The sequence below is a fragment of the Dermacentor albipictus genome, chromosome 6, assembly GCF_038994185.2.
Source record: "Dermacentor albipictus isolate Rhodes 1998 colony chromosome 6, USDA_Dalb.pri_finalv2, whole genome shotgun sequence".
In the NCBI taxonomy this organism is placed as follows: domain Eukaryota; kingdom Metazoa; phylum Arthropoda; class Arachnida; order Ixodida; family Ixodidae; genus Dermacentor; species Dermacentor albipictus.
In genome coordinates, this window is record NC_091826.1 from 48,686,937 (window position 1) to 48,706,943 (window position 20,007).

Consider the following 20,007-nt stretch of genomic DNA (forward strand, 5'->3'; position numbering starts at 1 on the left):
CTATTAGTCTTCAACGGTGCTCTAATATGGAATGCACTTCCGCTCAGAATAAAGGCCAGCCAAAACTTTGTGCAATGCTTAAAAAACTTCTTTCATGAATGCTCACAGGATCTTTCTATTTGTGTCCCCTGATGTCATGACATAGTCTTTTGTTTATTCTACATTTTCCATGTAAAAATGATTTCATAACATGTGTTTAAGTTGTCTCGTACAATAAGTACGCTGTTATTCTTATGTGTATTTTGTTATTGGACCCCAAACTAGCCGCCAAGGCTATGGGTCCGAACAGTATAGGTGTATTGCGTGTACGCAATTAATTGAAATAATTAATTTCAAAAGTCCAATGTTTTGTAACGCTGAAGATGACGACTTTTTTTTTAAACGAAGCGTTCTTTGCCTCATCCTCCCACTTTGAAGGCTCTGTACTGCCAAGTAGACAACTTGAGAGACCTGGTACGCGCCACTGAGTGTGTTCCCTTGGCATGTGCCCGCATAAACTTGGCTCAGTGGACCTGTACAACTGGGCGCGTCTATACGGCTATAGGTGCACAATAATATTGATTGATTGATTGATTGATTGATTGATTGATTGATTGATTGATTGATTGATTGATTGATTGATTGATTGATTGATTGATTGATTGATTGAAAACTTTAATATTCCACCGAGCTGGGGTGCCCGCCTCTTAATCTATACGTAGGTAGGGGAGAGGACGAAGCAGTCCCCGCGCGTTGAGGACGGTGAGTCTTCACGGCCTCAACGGCCAGACGGATTGCTCATTGTCCCTGGAAAAGTATGCGTCCTAATAGGCAAGCAGAACAATAGAACGTGACGAAGTCGACGACGAAAATTTGAAAATGTCGTTTGTAGGGAAGCGAAGCAGACGTCAACCGAAGCAGCCGAATGTGGAAACGTGAACAGAATGGGTCCACAGCGTCTGTTGAGCGATGAGCTATGCAGAGAAGTGAAGAAGTTGACAGAGAAGCTGCCTGAGTGTAGAGGAAGAAGTTACGTTACGTTTCCAAGACACTTCTCTAATGCAGGAACGCCATATGAGGGAACGCCATAGAAAGCTTTCTTTAGCAGATTCCCACATAGATATGCCGAATATTATATCCTAGCTTTCTACCTAAAAAGGGGGGGGGGGGCGACAAGGAATCGGGCTCTGCTATTGTAGAGAATCGGAAGATTTCGGGCCAACATTTCGCACGTGCCTCGTTCAATGCAGGTGCCGGCATTCTATCTTTCTCATTTTAAATTAAACACACAAATTAAACCACTCGCGTCCGGCTATTGAACACAGGTTATTTTCTTCTGGGTTTCACCTACGGAGCTTTAACAGTATACTGAATGCATTTTGCCTGCGCCCCCATGATTCTTAGCGTATACCCGTTAATGGGCGTGCGCAGTGGTTTGAAGTCGTCGTCGTCGTCATCATCATCATCACCATCGAGCTGCAAAAAAAGAAGTGGAAACAATGGCCTCGCCAGGCGGTTCTCCGGATGGTAACATCAGCCCGTCGAATAAGACCACCTCGCCGAAGACCGCGCACTCGTCGCCCAAAAGTGGCGGCTCTACAAAGCCTAGCGGTCCCGCTAAGCCGTCCGGGGGATCGCCGATACGTGGTGAGTGGCCGGCGTGCGAGGTGGGCAGGGTTGCCCCCCGCGGTAGCTTAGTGACAATGGCGTTGCACTGCTGAGTTCGAGGTCGCAAGTTCCCTTCCGGGCCGTTGCGCGGCCTCATTTTGACGAGTGGGGGGGGGGGGGACGCAATAACGCTCGTTCACTTAAATTTAAGTGCACCCGACCTGATCACAATTAATCCGGATTCTCCCAGTAGGGTGCGCTTCAAAATAGTATCGAAAAATCGGGACGTAATTCTTTTACACCGGCAGAGTTACAAACCTTCACGACATACTCGCCTGTTAAGCAGCATTAACTCAGAAGCTTCCCTTAAAACTCGTGGTAGAAAAATGATAGTGTTGTTCACCTTTCGTTACAGTTACAGCGATATCGAGTTCGTTGCGTTTAACAGAATGCGAAGCTAAAACCGGCTGCCTGACGGCACAGTTTAGCTTTCCCCTTCGAATGCAAGGAGCCTTTTCAAATTCGGTTCAACCGAGCGCCGAGGGATGCGATTTCTGCATGTTCACATTTCCGAGTTGATGCCCTTGCGCTTAATCCATCATTTTCATTTTTCGCCGAAACTGAAAATTTGTCGACCGTGCAAATTCCTTTCGGATATTTGGGGACTTCGTTGGGCCCGCTTATTGGCACATGCTGGTACGTTACGTCGGGTTACAAAATAATTGCGTGAACGTTTTTTACGGTTTCGTTCTTACCAGGGGTGCAATTCTAATGGGCACTGTAGAATGTCTGCCTTACCTTCGAATTAATTTCATTTCATTTCCTGAATGGCTCCGCAGTGGGGGTATCACATAAGAGGTGGGAATACAACATATACAAACAAGTGTTATAATGCATTCAATTCTGTAAATAAAAAGTTATTGCTTCTTGAACAAATTGTGAAGAGCAGGTGATGGCAGCGATTTGATGAGGAAGGCCATTCCAGTCTTTAGATGCTCGGTAGAAAAATTAGGCTGAAGATGTATTTGTGCGTGAATGTGGATGTGCTACCTGCTGGGAATGGCCAATGCGTCGTGACCGGCGCGTTGGAGGAACCATATATATGGTGGTCGATTAAGCGTCGAATAGTAGAACCTGTGGAAGAGGGAAAGGGTGGCAATGCGGTGACGAAGGGATGGAAGCGATAAGGAAGATTATTTTTTCAAAGATGCTGTGCTGACGTTGGTAAGAGTATCTGGGATGAATATACCTGGTGGCGCGATTTTGAACTGCCTCGAGGGGCTGGGTGAGATATGCTTGATGCGGATCCGAGATTGCAGATGCGTATTCGAGTCTCGTTCTTACCAATGATCTATAGGCTAACAGTTTTACATGCAATGGAGCGACGCGAAGGTGACGTCTTAGAAATCCCAATGTCTTGTTAGCCGATGAAATAGCATTAGTAACATGTGCATTCCAGGTTAGATCATTAGTCAAGGTGACACCTAGGTATTTATAGGATTCCACTGATTCCACGGTGACGTCTCCTATCCGATAAGAAAAGCGAAGAGGCTGATGACGATGGGTAAACAAGAGAAGTTTGCATTTATTGGAGTTGAGTGTCATCAGCCAAACATAGCACCATTCTTGTACCCGGTTAAAGTGGGATTGAAGAGTTATTTGGTCAGTGATGGTATTTACTGCGCGGTAAATAACACAGTCATCGGCAAACATGCGGATATGGCAGAACAAATGCAAGGGTAATTCTACAATTGAGGCGTTTTCAGCCAATAGGAGAGGCCGCGCATCAGTCTCCTGAGCCAATCACAGCCGTCAAGAGTTCGACCGTTTGGCAGAACTTAGCTATCTTTCAGATAGAACTCATACAATTGTGCCTAAAACGAATGTGATCCCACAAACCGGCCGTAGCAGTGGACCAAGGGGTTAAAGCCAAGCCAGCTGGAAGCACCTCGCCCCAGAAGGGAGAACCGCCAAAACGAGAGTCAGCGGGGCCGGCGAAAGGGGCGGCGGCCGACCACGCGTCGAAGCCCACAGAAGGGGGATCCCCTAGGCACGCCGGCGGAGGATCGCCCAAACACACCGACGCCGCCAAAAAACCAGCGGCGACAGCATCAGCGAAGCAGGAAGGATCGCCAGGGAAGGTAAGACCACGAGGTAGGAGCGTTACGCAATCACTGATGTGATTAGATAGATAGATAGATAGATAGATAGATAGATAGATAGATAGATAGATAGATAGATAGACAGACAGACAGACAGACAGACAGACAGACAGACAGACAGACAGACAGACAGACAGACAGACAGACAGACAGACAGACAGACAGACAGACAGACAGACAGACAGACAGACAGACAGACAGACAGACAGACAGACAGACAGACAGACAGACAGACAGACAGACAGACAGACAGACAGACAGACAGACAGACAGACAGACAGACAGACAGACAGACAGACAGACAGACAGACAGACAGACAGACAGACAGACAGACAGACAGACAGACAGACAGACAGACAGACAGACAGACAGACAGACAGACAGACAGACAGATAGATAGATAGATAGATAGATAGATAGATAGATAGATAGATAGATAGATAGATAGATAGATAGATAGATAGATAGATAGATAGATAGATAGATAGATAGATAGATAGATAGATAGATAGATAGATAGATAGATAGATAGATAAGAAAACTTTATTGGAGGTGTAAATTAGTAGTTGAGACACTGGCACAGAGGAGCTAGGCTGGAGGCCATGTAGCCGCGACGCGGTTAGCCTGCTCTGCCAGCATGACTTGGTATTCTGGGTCATTCTTCTTGATCGCACACCCTCACGCTTCGAGCGTAGGGGCTTGCCGACAATGTCTTAGCTGAATTCACACAGGTGTGACATATATCTGGCTTTTGGTATCTTGTAACCGCTGCCGGAAAAACAACAGTGCTTTAGCGCTTCCAGAACATTGTAGCGAGTTGCAAGAGATATATAAATGTAAGTTTCAACGAGACAAAAACCCAGAATTAGTCGCTGAGTAAGTAAAATAAATGGTCCGGGCCTAATGAGCGCCAATATAGACGTAAATTTACTTCATTGCACCATACCCCTGTAAAGAATGCACAGCCGTAAATGTGGATATGTTGAGGCAAAGCCACCGTATGGAACACTTTTGGGTAATAGAGTGAGTTCGCTTGGTCTAAGCAGGACTCGCTTAGACAGAGGGCAGCTGGAGAAATTAGCACAGTGGCGGAAGTGGAGCAGGTCACATTGTAAGGGAGCGTAACTGAGGGAGAGGCAGTTTCGACGTAGTAGAACAAAAGTGTTTTGGATGCTAGTGCGATTCCGTGCATCAGGTTACCGAGGAGGACAGTCATCCAATCACAGGGCGCCACAGTATATCGCATTGCGGTCGCTCGGGTGTAAGCCATGAGAACATGTTAGTTCTTTTCTTTTCTTTTTCTACCAGAAACAATACGCATGAGGTTTACTCCTCATGAACTTTGTACCGTGCAGCAAAGGTTGGCGCTCGTGTCAACCAATCAGTATAAGGAGAGCCGAGTGCGTGCTACAGAGAAGGGAAGAAGACTAGCTTGTTGTGCGCTATTGGTCCTTGCGCAACGGAGCTTCTCACTGCATCCGGCTCGAGAGGTTCTCTTTTGGTTCTTCGGATGTACAAATTGTTCAATAGTGTACGCCTACTCCCCTTAGGGCTGATCACGGTGGACGTAATGATCTGCACGTGGTGTCGCAAGAGAATAATTGAATATACAACTATGTGGCAAGCGATTCTCTCGCTCAAAGGAGCTCCCAACGCTCGCAAGATGCAAACTACATATAGGAGTGTGTCCTGCTGCTATATCTCCCACTGGGACAAAGATATGAAAGCTTGAGATCATTTGCGCTAGTTCTCCGTAGACCTGATAGATTCAACAACGCTTTCCAGGACGTCGCGTCCAAGCCCAAGGCAGCAAGGGAGTCCCCAGAGTTTGGTAGCCCTTTCAAGGCAGCTGGCGCGGCCAAGTCCCCAGATCATGGCAACCCTTCCAGGGCCGCTGGCGCGGCCAAGTCCCCAGAGCGTGGCAGCCCTTCCAGGGCAGCTGGCGTGACCAAGTCCCCAGAGCGTGGCAGCCCTTCCAGGGCAGCTGGCGCGGCCAAGTCCCCAGAGCGTGGCAGCCCTTCCAAGGCAGCTGGCGCGGCCAAGTCCCCAGAGCGTGGCAACCCTTCCAGGGCAGATGGCGCAACCAAGTCCCCAGAGCGTGGCAACCCTTCCAGGGCAGCTGGCGCGGCCAAGTCCCCAGAGCTTGGCAACCCTTTCAGGGCAGCTGGCGCGGCCAAATCCCCAGAGCTTGGCAGCCCTTCCAGGGCAGCTGGCGCGGCCAAGTCCCCAGAGCTTGGCAGCCCTTCCAGGGCAGCTGGCGCGGCCAAGTCCCCAGAGCTTGGTAACCCTTCCAGGGCAGCTGGCGCGGCCAAATCCCCACAGCTTGGCAGCCCTTCCAGGGCAGCTGGCGCGGCCAAGTCCCCAGAGCTTGGCAGCCCTTCCAGGGCAGCTGGCACGGCCAAGTCCCCAGAGCTTGGCAACCCTTCCAGGGCAGCTGGCGCGGCCAAATCCCCAGAGCTTGGCAGCCCTTCCAGGGCAGCTGGCGCGGCCAAGTCCCCAGAGCTTGGCAGCCCTTCCAGGGCAGCTGGCGCGGCCAAGTCCCCAGAGCTTGGCAGCCCTTCCAGGGCAGCTGGCGCGGCCAAGTCCACTGCGGGCGCCGTAGTGACGACTACACCCACGCACATGCCGTTCTGGATGCAGCCTGACGCCGCCGCCACCCTGTCGCCGAAGACAGCGGGCAGCGCTGAAGGGCCTCCGGGATCGCCGTCCTCCGGCCGCAGGGCCACGTTAGCTCACGGAGTGAGGAATATCACCGGAAAGCTGCTGAGCATGGTCGGCTCTCCCAGGTGACAACGAGAGGAATCGAGATGCGTGTGTCCTTCGCTAACTATCGTAGTTTTGTTACCCACGGGGAAAGTTATTATGCCCCACGTGAGCCTCACACGACGCACCGAGTCTCCAGACTGCGAGTTGTGCGATGTGAATGAGACTATAGGTCACGTGCTTTGTGACCGCCCTAGCTACGTGAAAGAGCGTCAAAAGTTTTACAATGACGTTAACGCGTCTCGACAGCCAACCGTTGCCGGAGGACGTTATTTTAGGCCCTCGGCCAGACGCTCAATCGAGTTTCAAGGCCATCCAGGCGTTACTGAACTTTTTTAAAAACTACAGGCCTGGACTGTAGGCTTTGAGTATGCCAAATTGCTTGCCAAATGTTCTACATCTTTCATCTCTCGTCATCGCCACCCATCGTGCGCCTCTTTGTTCCGTCTTTCTTTCCCTCTTCCCCTTCCCCAACGCCGAGTAGCTGGCTAGAGGAATACACGTCAGGCCGACCTCTCTGCATTTCGTGTCATTAAACTTCTCTCTCTCTCTCTCCCACACAACATGAGGTTAACAAAAAATAAGAAGAAAGAAAAGATCGTGGAGAAGCTAGAGGAGCTGCGCAGCGAGTGATAGAACAAAAAATAACTGATAGGCGTAACGTACAGAGACAAGAACACGGCATCGCGCATTAGAAAGCAAACAGGGGTGGCTGATATCAGAGTTGAGATTAAGAAATAGAAATGAACTTCGGCAGCCCCATGGTAAGGCGTTGAGCCGATAACCGATGATCTATTGCAGCAGCTACTAAATGGTTGCCAAGGGTAGGAAAACACGCCCAAGGACGGCCAAGAATAACGTATTGTGATGAAATAAGAAAATATGGAGTCAGCTGATGCAAAACAAGGGTAATTGCAAATGGATTGTATGGGCATCCGTCCTTCAATGGACATGAAAGGTCATCGCTGTTGAGCAGAAATCCTAAGGCTAGCGCGTACTTTCGATACATCCGTTCCTAAAATCAGCCACAAATAGCATTTGCATTCCAGTTAAAATTTTTCCGAAATCTTCCCTTTAGAAGTTCGAAATAACTTGAAGTTGAACGCCAATGCATCACTTTCTTGCATATTTTTGCGGACAGACATCCCAAAAGCGGTAATATATGACCATCGTCGATTATGGAAATGCATATGATTCAGCATAGATACGGGCAGTGGTGGACGGGTCTAGGAAGCTCACTTGAATATATTTCAAAAACGCATTGCACGTGATGAGCCTCCAGAGTAACCTTACTTCATTACAAGAATTCACAAAATGTTGGCCACGTGCCCCAGTGGCGCGTCCACGAAGTTGCGTAGACGATCGCCCTCACTGCTTCGCACTTGGAGGTGGAAGGAACTACATCTTTATTGTTTTTTATGCGTTAGCATTAGGAGTGTCAAAGTAAAAGTCGTGTGTGTGTGTGTGTGTGTGTGTGTGTGTGTGTGTGTGTGTGTGTGTGTGTGTGTGTGTGTGTGTGCGCGTGCGTGCGTGCGTGCGTGCGTGCGTGCGTGCGTGCGTGTGTGTGTGTGTGTTCCCGGAACAACACTTTGCAGTGTGGTGAACGCGGATTAAATCACAGAGGTGGGACCTCAAAGAAGTGCGACGTAATGCTAACGCATTTCTCTCGCATTTCCCGCTAATTCGCCGCTAATCTCATTTTTTTTTAATCTGACAAAGTTGTGCTCAGTCACAGCCAAGAAATCCACGGTTCTCCTCCACGCAGCCCTCCCAATGCGAACGAGCAACAGGCTCTATCGGCAACCATGCTGTCCGGCCTCACTAGTCCCGGGGCGAGGCCCAGGCTATCGCAGCTCTCCAAGCGAAAGCTGCTGTCGAGCACGACCGGAGGGGGCAAACCTAAAAAGGGCTTGCGGCGATGGATCAAGCAGCGCATACGGGTAAAATTGATCGATTGAGTTTCGACGCCTGAACTATATATTATATTATTTGGGGTTTTACGTGCCAAAACCACTTTCCGATTATGAGGCACGCCGTAGTGGAGGACTCCGGAAATTTTGACCACCTGGGGTTCTTTAACGTGCACCTAAATCTAAGCACACGGGTGTTTTCGCATTTCGCCCCCATCGAAATGCGGCCGCCGTGGCCGGGATTCGATCCCGCGACCTCGTGCTCAGCAGCCCAACACCATAGCCACTGAGCAACCACGGCGGGTGCCTGAACTATATGAGAGGCGCCGTATATTATAGGTACACTGTAGAGAAAAGCTAAATCAGTTAGGAATGATAATGGAGGGGTTTAGCTTGTGCCACATTCGGGTAAACGCAGGCGGACGGGGTCGTTGGGGCAGAGGCGTAAACGGGAGCGATCTGCTCGGTGCAGGCACCTGGTGGCGCTGAGCTCAGCCAGACAAGCAAAGCTAATATTGCAGTAACCAAGTGTATTTTACTTTGATGCGGATGTAAATTTGTGCAGCAACACGATTGTGCCAGTGCCAAAATGTACACTGGCAGCAAAGTAGAATACATTTGATTGAGACAATATTAGCTGTTTTTGGTCTGTTTGAGCTCTGCGCCACCAGCTGGCTGCACAATGCAGGCCGCTCCCGTTTAGGCACCCGCAGTGTTCGGGTGTATATCTTGGGAAGATTACCCCGCGTCCTGTTTATCGTGTGTCTAGGTAATCTTCCCGAGATATACACCCGAACACTGCGCCACCTCACCCATAAATAGCCGCGCGCCTATGCCTACATCTGGATTGTGATCAAGGGACCCGTACGGGGCCCAAAACGTCGGTTAATTCTTTATTTTTATTTCATTCTTGGCGAGTAAACCGTTTTTGACACCGCAATTACAGTCTATATCTTAACCGATAAAAATATACGCTAAGTCCGAGTACACGCCGCCAAAATCTATGACATCACGACGACCTGGTGCGCGAAGTTCGAGGCGGCGTCGCCAGCCCGTCTTTCGTTCTTGCTTTTTTTTATGGCTTACAGACTAACTTAATTCCAGAAGTCTCAGGGGAAAGAAATAACCGATTACAGTTAAAATTACTTCATTCAAAACTGTTATGATTACGGTGACCAGTTACAGCTCCAGGAAAGTAACTGAGCAATTTCTAAACTAAAACGTGATCGATTATCTTACATTACACTGCTGGCAACTGTTCTTAAAATTGCACGAATACGGTAAATACGACGAGCCGACCTCGCTCTTGCAATGCGTCATCTGCACTCTAGCACGCACTCTTTATAATTTCACTAAGAATGTCGTTTCAAGATTTTTATTCTGTCGTCTACCCTCGTTTTCTTAAGAGGACATTGGCAGCGACACTAAACGTCGCTGGACATATGCGCTGGAGGGAAGGGTGCCGTCGTAACGTACGCAGACCGGACGGGAAAATGAGCGAACAAAGGTCGATAACTATTCAATGGCAATGGAAAAAAAAAACGCGAAGTTTGAGCTCGCCGGACATGAGCGTTCCGACGTGGTGGCGTTCATACAACGACAAACGCGAAACCCTCTACAGATGCACAAACTACGGTGCAGAAGACACAGGCAGCACAACCTTCCGCGAAGGTCAGGAAACAAACATTGGGCGCCGCTGGTTTCACCGTCTTCACGAGGCTACAGGGTTCTCTGGGCGTTCTACTGGGCTCTGAACTCTGGGCGTTCTACTGCAGTTACCACTACATTCGAGTGTTCGAAGCTGCGTCGCCTGTTACAGCGTGTCTCGTCGATAAAGTAACTGCTTACGTGTAATTGGTTACTGGGAACAGTCACTGAATTACAGTGAGCCTTGCCGAAGAAACGGGGTAATCGATCCATTACAAAGCTACAAAAAAGGTTGATTACAAGTATTTAGTAAGCTATATTTCTTAAGTATGCGCACTGAGCCTCTTCTATCAGTAAAGGTGTATTTTTGCTATTTTAGAACGGTAATTTATTAGTACAATTCTCATTATAGTTCTGTTTAGTAATTGTTTAAGTACCCAGCCTAACCAACCGTGCGCCGCGCAACAAAAAAAATCATAAAAGAGAATCAGAATGACTAATCTTGCATTCTCCTCTTCCGACCGCCCTCCGCACTAGGCTGGCTATGTGCAAGCGTCGCGGGAAGATTAGTAGCGCACATTGGGCGATGCCGTGTTTCCTCCTTTCTCTCGAAGGCGCAGTCAGCTCTCGTTACTAATTGGCCGACTCGATCCCTGCAGCATTCGCTGCACAACAGGGAGTTGGTGAGGTGCAGTACACGGTGGGGCTCCAGATTTATCTTGGCCATTACGCTGAAGCTAGGTTACTGGCGCCAGCACAGACCGTACACCGCAGCATGCACATTGCCAACACAGAGAGAGAGGGACGACAGCGATTGGTCCATTCGTGTCTTACGTTTCGCTCAGCCCTGTAGAAGTGTTCCTCTAGAGAGAATGACACATGCCTCCGTGCGTGGTCAAAAATGATTGGATATCCCTCTGTCTCGCTAGACGAGTTTCTCCACGCCATTCTTGCACTGCCAAACGAGGGGGGAGCAATCATGAATTTTTTTCAACATACTGCACATTTGTAGGCCATACAACTCCTGATGAAACCTAGCTTGATACCTGCTATGGCACAGTGAGCTCTCTCAAACGCGACCCTTCCTGGTCGGATGAACAAAGGTACTGCCGAGCTATACGCCTCTTGGTCGCGTCTCGAACGACGGAGTGAGTCCTGGTGCGGCTGAGAATTTATTCAACGCAAGGGGAATATCGCGCGTGTAGCCAGGTTTTCACATTCCACCAAACAAACCCATCACGTGGCGCAAACAGCCTTTCGCTGCAAAACGTTACATCGTCTTGCGTCAGCAACCGCTGATATTCATGCCGAGTTTGTGTTACCCTGTATGCAACCGCAGGCTCGCAGCGTCGGGGGAGTGACACACGAGCAGGAGCCCATGAGTGAAGTCAACTCGGTGGGTCGCACTGTGCTGAAGGTCGTGGTCATAACGGCGGTCACCGTCCTGCTCTGCATCGCCATGCTGGCCATCACCTGGCGCGTTGTCACCGGTTCCTGGAGCATGCGAGGCCGAGAACACGGCCTCTCCGCCGGCCACGACAAGAACGACAGCAGCAAGGCGCGCCGTGGCAGCGGCAGATCCTGTGTCGCGGACGCTTCCGGAAGCCCTTGCCTCGACCGTTACGAAGCGCTGTTGCGGAGCTCCGTCGACACGTCCGCCAGTCCGTGTGGCAACTTCTACCAGTACGCCTGCGGTACCTGGAAGCGGAACCACGCCTCGTCGGCGGCCATGGTCGCGTGGAAGGCGTTCACAAGCAACGTCATCCAGCGTGTCCGCAAAGAGAAGGTCTCCGCGCTCAGAAGGCACGACGAGCCGGTGGGACAGGCGGCGAGGTTCCTGGAAGCCTGCCTCGACGTTGGCCGTGGACGTGGGTTCTCGGAGGGTGTTGGCGCCGAAAACGACGTGAAGGCGGTCTTGGCTGAGGGTGGTATGACGTGGCCGAACAGCAACGAACGCGCGGACTTCGTGTCTTCGCTCTTCTTCATGGCGAGGCACGTCGCCCTGCCGGTGTTCTTCGGCATCGAAGTCGGTTACACCGAAGACGGACTGCGCGCCCTTTTGTTCCCTTTGGACTCGCAATTCCAGAAGACACTCCGCCGCTTCCGGCAGCACATGAAGACGGACCGCGCTAGACAAGACGTCCACGCCGCTTACAAGAGCTTCACGGAGGGTGCCTTCGACGGAGCGCGGTACGCCGAAGTCGTCAGCGCCTTGTCCGCGATGACCAAGGTCTTCGACATCTACATCGACGCAGCGGACAAGGAGGAGCAGGAAGACGTGACGTCCCTGAGCCAGTACGCACCGTCCGTGCCCGAGGAGAAGTGGAGGTCCCTGCTGCGACGCTACCTGAGGTATTACTTCTCCGACCTCGAAGCCGTCGTCGTGTACAACACCCGTTCCTTCGCCGCCATATTCGAGGCTCTCCGCGACAGAGGGGAGGCCGTCATGAGCGACGTGCTCGGCTTCCTGGGCATCCAGGCGGCCATCTACTACACCAGCACCACGCTCAGGGACGTGTTCTTCGATTCCCCGGGCGAAGCGGCCAGCCAGCAGGAACAGTACTGCTTCACTCGAACCTACAGGTTCTACGAGCACGCGCTGAACCATTTCCTCCTCGAGGGCAACGCTGGAGCCGCCGCGTCGCTGGAAGAGTTCCGCAACCTGGCCGAGAGGATCCGCTCGCGGTTTCCTCGGCTCCTGGAACTCAACGACACGCTGCGGGGCGACATTTCGTCCCGGCCCGCGGAGTACAACGTGCGCGGACTTTTCGACGTCGTGGAGAAGTCGCGACCCGAGTTCTTCGGGCCGCACTACGCGAGCTACCCGAACGTCACGAACAGCGCGCTGCGCAACTGGATCGCGCTCTCGGCGCACATCAGGAAAGCCGGCGCCTCCTCGGCCGAATACGTCGAGAGCGGCGGCGCTGCCGGCGGCCAGCAGGTCGACTGCGCGGGCCAGTGCGGCACGCTTTTCTTCAGGTGGCGCCTCACGCCCTACCACCTGGGCTTCCCGTGGTACCTTCCCAACGTCCACCGCGGCGTCCTGCTCGCTGGACTCGGGGCGCGGGTGGCGGCCGCGCTCTTTCTCGACTACGTCGACAGAAACGCCACCTCCCGAGAGGAGGTGTACACGAGAAACCACGCCTGCCTCAGCGCCTGGACGCCCAACCTGGGCACTTCGCCGGACCTGGAACTACAGGCCGGAGTGTCGGCGGTTGGGACGGCGTTTAGAATGTACGAGGACGAGGCGAACAGGTGCGCCAATAACTCCTCTCTCTTCGCCGACGTGGGCACCGTGAAGGCGCCGCAGGTGTTCTTCGTCTTCGGCTGCCACCTGTTCTGCGGCGACGACGCAAGCGGCGAGCGCTTGTGCAACGTGCCGCTTCGGCAGAGCCCCGACTTTGCGCGCGTGTTCAACTGCGATCGGAGTTCAGCGATGAACCCCGAGAAGAAGTGCGTGATGCACATTTAGAATCGGGGGTCACCCGTGCTTGTTGACAGATTAATGTCAAGTTTACTGTTTAAACGAGTCTCACAAATGCAGTAAAATGTTAGAACAGCGTGTCCTCTCGTTCTATCTTTTTCTCCCTATCTTTACGTGCCCCATTTAAAGGCGTGGTATAAACTGAAAGCTGGGCGAGATCGTACCGATACACATTGTGGGTTTCTCGCAAAACCCGCCGACAGGAAAGGAAACGAACAGACGCCGCGAGAGCAAATTAACAGCTGGCGTTTTCATTGCGATTGCAATTATATACACACTCCAGGCGCATTCCCGCCGTCGCCGTCGTGGTGATGTTCCGGTTAAGTCCAAGTGCAATAACACCGTGGCCGCGCGCCGTAGGTGCGAGTGAAAGCGTGCGAGGGTGAGGCGAGGATGGTGATTTGATCTCGTGCGGGCAAGGGAGGAAGCCGGGCCCGCAGTCTCCCACACGCGTGCAAGGCACGGGGTGCGAGGAGACGGGGCGGGAGTTGGAGGGCTGTGCTAGTTCGGCGGTGGCTACGACTGAGCGCCGCAGCGCGGGCGCACCAATTTGAAAGCGACCTGCGATGAGTAAAGACGGCTCGCACGAGGAGGCTTTAGCTCGGGAACTCCTATCTAAATACATAGAAAATGTGAACTCCTTTTACTCGGCAACCGCTGCACCAACTTTGATGAGGTTTGTTGCATTTAAAAGAAAGAAGTGACTGTTGTAAACATGCCTTGAAGTATCTATAAAAAAATTTTGAACATCGCAAGTTTTCAAAAACAAAACTACCAAGTTTAGAACTCTGTAACTCAGGAATGAAAACAGATATCGCATTTCCCTAAATTGGATCTAATAGTACATCAACAGCGGACAGAACTGGCGGCTTTTGAATACACCACTAATATGCGAGTAGGACTTCTGCAAAACAGTGAAACCGGTAACAATTTCACGTAAGATATAAATTGTTACACGGAATTTGTCTATTGGATATGTTATTGGGCGCGGTTTACAGAACTGCGATATCTGTTCTTGGTGGATAGTTACTCACTTGTAAACTTCGGCTTCTATGTTTGTTTTTTCACTTACAACTTTCGGAAATCTTTATTTAAAGATTCATGCCCTAAATCAATATTCCGCCTCCAACAGTAACTAGAATTCAACTTTCTCTGCAACAAATTTCATTAAACTCGGCTCAGGGGTTATCTCGGAAAAGCACTGTTCCACGTTTGAATACGTGGCAACGGAGTCGGGCCCGAGTTAAAGCTTCCTCTTAACCCTTACAGATCTGCTTACGCAAGGAACCCGCGAAGGCGGTATAGTGCGCACGCGTAGTTCGCCCGGGGTCTTGAGCGCGCACACTGTAAAATTTACACCCTAAAAAGTGAAAAAGGGTGTAAATGTGTCTGTAACTCACACCCTTAGGGTGTTATCTATATAACGGACACCCTAAGGGTGTGAGTTATAGACACATTTACACCCTTTTTCACTTTTTAGGGTGTAAATTAGTTTACAGTGCACCCGAAGCTTTCCAGGCGCTGCGGGCTCTGCGTTACGTTCTCGCGAGTATTATCGCGTATTAGCCGCGCGAGCACATTTTCCAAAGTGGCTTCGAACGAAGGGAGGCTTATTGCGACCGGCCAAGGGTGATCTGCAGCGACACGTCGCGGCGAGGCCTGAAACGCAATCCTATCTGTCAAAGGAGATAAACGTAATAAAGAAAAGCACAGTTACGTGGGCGCTAGCATGAAACAAAGCTCGGCCCCAGCTGTTTCGTTGGGTTCGCCAGTGTGTCCGCTTTCAGACGTCGGGGGAGGCGTGTGCCCCCCTGCCCCCTCGGTGGATGCGCCTGTGGACAGTATAGCGTCCTTGGGCTCTTCAGTTTCACTTTTCCGTGTGAAATTGGTTGTAGCTTATTGCGCTGTGAAAATTAGCACCGGAAACTTTTTTTTTTGCAATTCTGTAAATGGTGATTTTCTCTGATATGGCGCTCTTAAATACTTTCGTTAGCGTCAGTCTCTTGGTTAAAGAGTTAATTATCCCGACTTGCAAAATTACTTGTCTAATGACTGCATCGAGACATTTTCAAATGTATATGACTGTGTCGTAAAACCAATACAAATTAAGTTATTTGGTTATCTTACCTATTTTAGTGCAGAGCTCTTAAGAGACCGTTCCCGCGTCGGCGTACCTCGGCGTCGTCGGGGCTCTGCCGAGCGAACGAGCAGAGCGAAGGATGAAAGAGCGCATCGGGGAAATGAAGAACGAGACCTCTCTCCCCCGCGAGAGCGAAGAAAGGGCAAGGAGGAAAGCGGAGGAGAAGCATGAGGCGGAAAGCGCAAGAGGAGCGGAGGGGGATGTCGTGGGATGCGCGAACAGTCCGCGGACCTTGGGCAAGGGCAGTTGCAGCGGCGAATCCAACGTTACTTATCACTGTGTGCCAATGAGTGAATTCAACCTATCCTTTCGAGGTGGTTAGACATTAGACATTAGACATTATTTATTCATCATGAATTTGTACATCAACATAAGCAAACAACTGTTGGGCCCATAGCCAAGGCTAGTGTGGGCCCATGTGGTATACATGCGTTTGTGCTGCGGCGATCAGGACAGTGACGAACAAATGTATATTGATTACACATAATTGTACAGGATGAGAAACAAGAGGGAAAAAAGAAAACATACGTCAGTGCAACAATAGAATAGTATCACAGAAAAATATCACCACAAAGACAAAGCAACATTCTTAACTAACTTTTGAGAGACAATCTTTTTATGGAAAATAAAAAGTTACTGGCACTCTTCACTTCTATTGGTAAGGCGTTCCATATCTTTGTACCATGATACTGAATTAGTCTTTGACCGTATGTGTTTCGGGTAACTGGTAAATTGAAATTTATGTTAGTGGCGTGTCTAGTATTTTGTGTAGGAATCACAAATGTACTAAACGACAATGAGTGATTGCGACATATTATGTTATTCACTAAAATAGCAATTTTCATTTCGGAGGATAGGGTAAAGGGAAGTATTTTCAACCTGCAAAATAAATGACTGCTGGATTCGAATGGACTAGAAAACGTCATTATCCACACTGCTCTCTTTTGTAAGCGCAAAATTGGATCCAAATATGTTTTAAATGTGGACGACCATGATTCGCAACAGTATGTCATATGACAATGAAAGAGAGGAAAGTAGAATATTTTCAGTACCGAAATATCGAAGCATGCCCTCGCCTTTAAGAGCCCATAACACGCTGACGCTAGCTTCGAACATACATTATCAATGTGTGGTTTCCAGTTTAAACTACTGTCTAGTGTCACGCCCAGATATTTAATTGTGTTCACCTGTTCCAGAATGCTATTATCAAGATGTATTTGCAGGCGTGCACTGTTAACATGACTATGCCTAGAATGAAAAATCATGTAGTGAGTTTTAGCTTTGTTAAGTGTAAGTTTGTTTGCTCCAAACCACGATGAAACACAGATAAGTTCTTTATTAGCAATCTGTATTACTTCGTGAAATGTTTTGCCTGTGAACACTAGTGCAGTATCGTCCGCGTACATGACAGCTTTGGCAGATGTGAGAATTGAAGGAAAATCGTTGACATACAAAGAAAATAAAATTGGTCCTAGGACAGACCCCTGTGGCACACCAGTTTTAACAAAAGAACACGAAGACGTAAAATTAGTAATTTCAACAAACTGCTGTCGGTTGGTTAAGTAACTAGAAAAAAAATTGAAAGTACTGGCACTGAAACCGCAGTATTCAAGTTTCTTTAGTAGTATGGAATGAATAACTCTATCGAAAGCCTTCTTGAGGTCTAGAAATATTACTAGGGCTAATTTATTATTATGGAGTGCTTCGTTTATATGCTGCGACAACTCTAGTACTGCTGAGGACGTAGAGCGAACGGTTCTGAAGCCATGCTGAGATTCATTTAAAATGTTGTTTATGCTCAGGTAATCTTTACATTGAATAGAAATAACCTTTTCAAACACGGTATTAATAACACTCAAAACCGAGATTGGTCGATAACTTCCAGGGTCATTATTATCACCAGATTTATATATAGGAGATACTTTAGCAATCTTTAGAGCTTCATGGTATGTACCGCGTGCGATATTAAGATTGAAAATGGTTGTAAGAACAGGGCAGAGGAGGTCAACGTTATCTTTTAAAACTTTGACAGTAATGCCATCGTGACCAGCCGCCTTGTTAACATTCATATCGGTTAATATACTTTGTAATAGAGTATCTTCTATTGGTTTAAGGCAAAATGTGCAGCACAATAATGGTTAATTAACATCACATGTCTGATGAGTTATACTGTCAGCTAGAACTGGCCCAACGTTGGTGAAGTATGTGTTACACTCATCAACTTTTTCGGTGTCAATCCGGTCAGGAGCAATGTGCCTTTTCACAGGTGCACTAATTACGATGTTAATAATGTCCCACATCTTTCTAGAATTACCCTGAGCCTTACGGATCAGTTGCGCATTAAACTCTTTTTTCCTTATACGGATGATTGCAACGTCAAAATTTCGGGAGCTACGAAACTGCTGTAAATAGTGCATACTATGTCTTTGCTGTTTCCACTTCTGATACCAAGTGTCTCTTTCCTTAATGGCGCTTAATATAGTCTTAGTCATCCATGGACACAACGGCTGCTCGTACCTGTGATGATTGGTTGTTGTGCATTCAGAGATGACACGGGAGAGGGTTTTCAGTAGCTTGTCACATTCGGTATTGTTGTCTGCAGTGCGTACGTCAGAGAAATTTATCTTCTTAATTTTATCACGAAGCAGCGAGTGATTTATTCGACCTGTGCGTGGATTTAGTTCATTCCTAGTAATGCTTCCATCATTAGGTATCAATGCAAAGACAGGAGAGTGATCTGTTATACTCGTATTGTATACACCTGCGAGAATATTATTATGATTGCATAGAATATGGTCGATGATTGTGGCTGAGGTTGCTGTAATTCTTGTGGGTTGAGAGATTGTGTTCTTGTAATTGTATGATTGTAATAACAAAGAATAATCGGCATTTAGGTCTGCGTAAGTGTCTATGTTGAAGTCCCCGGTTACAACTACAGAGTTAAAGTTTCTATCGGTCAAACCGGAAAGAATGGTTTCCAGAACACTGTAAAACTGTTGTAAAATTGAACTGGGTGGTCGATAGACTACGCCTATGACCGTGCCTGTAGGTATTGCGATAAAAAGTGATTCAATGTTATCATTACTTATAAGTAATTGAGGCATTTCGATGTGGGTTAGTTCTTTTCTAACATATAAAGCAACACCTCCGCCACGTGATGAAGTCTGTCTTGGGTTATATAGAAAATGATAACCGGAAATCGGAATGTGTTCGCTGTTTCTTAGCCATGTTTCCGAGAGCGCAATGATGTCGCAGGAAAACTGATGCTGCGCTAAAAATGCGCACAATAAATCTTTGTTTCTATTCAGGCTCCTGATGTTGCAGTGAAGTATAGACATGCATGGTTTTGCATGAAATTCGGTGTTAACTTCAGTGATTGAATATGCCATAAGGACGAAAAGCAGTAGCTCGTTAGAGATGTGAACACTAGACAACGTTGGCTAGGTCTCCTTCAGTTCTTATGTGCAGTACAGTGGAATTTTCAAGCTTCCTCATTAGGATCTTAGATTTTGACACCCAAGCAAACTTCCAGTGTTTATCCCGCTTCATTTGTATGGCTTTGCCGAGCAAGATCTTGTACTCTGGACAAAGATGCTCATTGATGTACACAGGTTCGTTCCTTTCAAGACCAAGTGACGATGTCGTTAACCTGTTACGTTTAGCACTCTGCAGCAGACGGTCACGAACGTTCCTGGAAACAAACTTAACGAGAATGTTTGGTCGTCCTTTGTCTTTTGTCGGAACCCGATGAACCACATCAATGTCTTCCAGTCGAAGCTCCTCCTTCAGGCATGTGGCTATCTTCAGCATCATATCGGGTAAAGATTCTTCAGAAGATGCAGGGACGTTTTTGATTTCTAAGTTGTTCCGACGGCTATACTGCTTTAGCTCTATCATTTCCTTCCTCATGGTATTTACCTGAGTGTTTAATTCCTTTATATCTCGACTGTGGTCGGACTGCTTCTCCTTTACCTCAGTGAGTTCGCTGCACACGCCTTTCACATCTGCTCTGAGTTGCTCAAATATGGAGCTCATGTGGGTCATAGAATCTTTGAGTCCTTCCATATCGGTAGATGATTTCTTGTTATCATCAGCTATACCTTTGATGTCTGCTCTGATTATTGTAGTGATCTGTTCAAGGCGCAAAGTAACATCAACTAGAGCCTTTGCCAGTTCTTTAACAGTCGACGGTGGTTTGTCAGCAAGTGTCTGTCCAAGGTTTTTTAAAGGATTATCACCCATATTTAACAATAAACAGTAGAAACAGAGCGATCCAGGAGCCTAAGAATAATATCAAGCAGAAAAAACAGCTG

At 48.6% G+C, this 20,007-nt stretch overlaps 1 protein-coding gene across 2 annotated transcripts; it reads left to right on the plus strand.

Moving 5' to 3' along the window:
* Window positions 1-1,465: 1,465 nt before the first annotated feature.
* LOC135918652 (uncharacterized) lies at window positions 1,466-13,634 on the plus strand. 2 transcript variants are annotated; one of them, XM_065452281.1, is made up of 5 exons: window positions 1,466-1,626; window positions 3,496-3,728; window positions 5,536-6,536; window positions 8,279-8,453; window positions 11,410-13,634. In XM_065452281.1, exons 1-5 carry the CDS (start codon window positions 1,479-1,481, stop codon window positions 13,540-13,542), a joined length of 3,690 nt encoding a protein of 1,229 aa, XP_065308353.1. In that variant the 5' UTR covers window positions 1,466-1,478; the 3' UTR covers window positions 13,543-13,634. The 2 variants fall into 2 exon arrangements, with proteins under 2 accessions (XP_065308353.1, XP_070396637.1); XM_070540536.1 differs by having other exon boundaries at window positions 3,499-3,728.
* Window positions 13,635-20,007: the final 6,373 nt, after the last annotated feature.

What these genes read in the sequence shown, in the direction of transcription:
- LOC135918652 (XM_065452281.1), top strand. Translation starts at nt 1,479, where the DNA reads ATGGCCTCGCCAGGCGGTTCTCCGGATGGTAACATCAGCCCGTCGAAT. An exon ending in AGGAAGGATCGCCAGGGAAG is followed by an intron (nt 3,729 to 5,535) that starts GTAAGACCACGA and finishes AACGCTTTCCAG; the next exon opens with GACGTCGCGTCCAAGCCCAA. An exon ending in AGCATGGTCGGCTCTCCCAG is followed by an intron (nt 6,537 to 8,278) that starts GTGACAACGAGA and finishes TCCTCCACGCAG; the next exon opens with CCCTCCCAATGCGAACGAGC.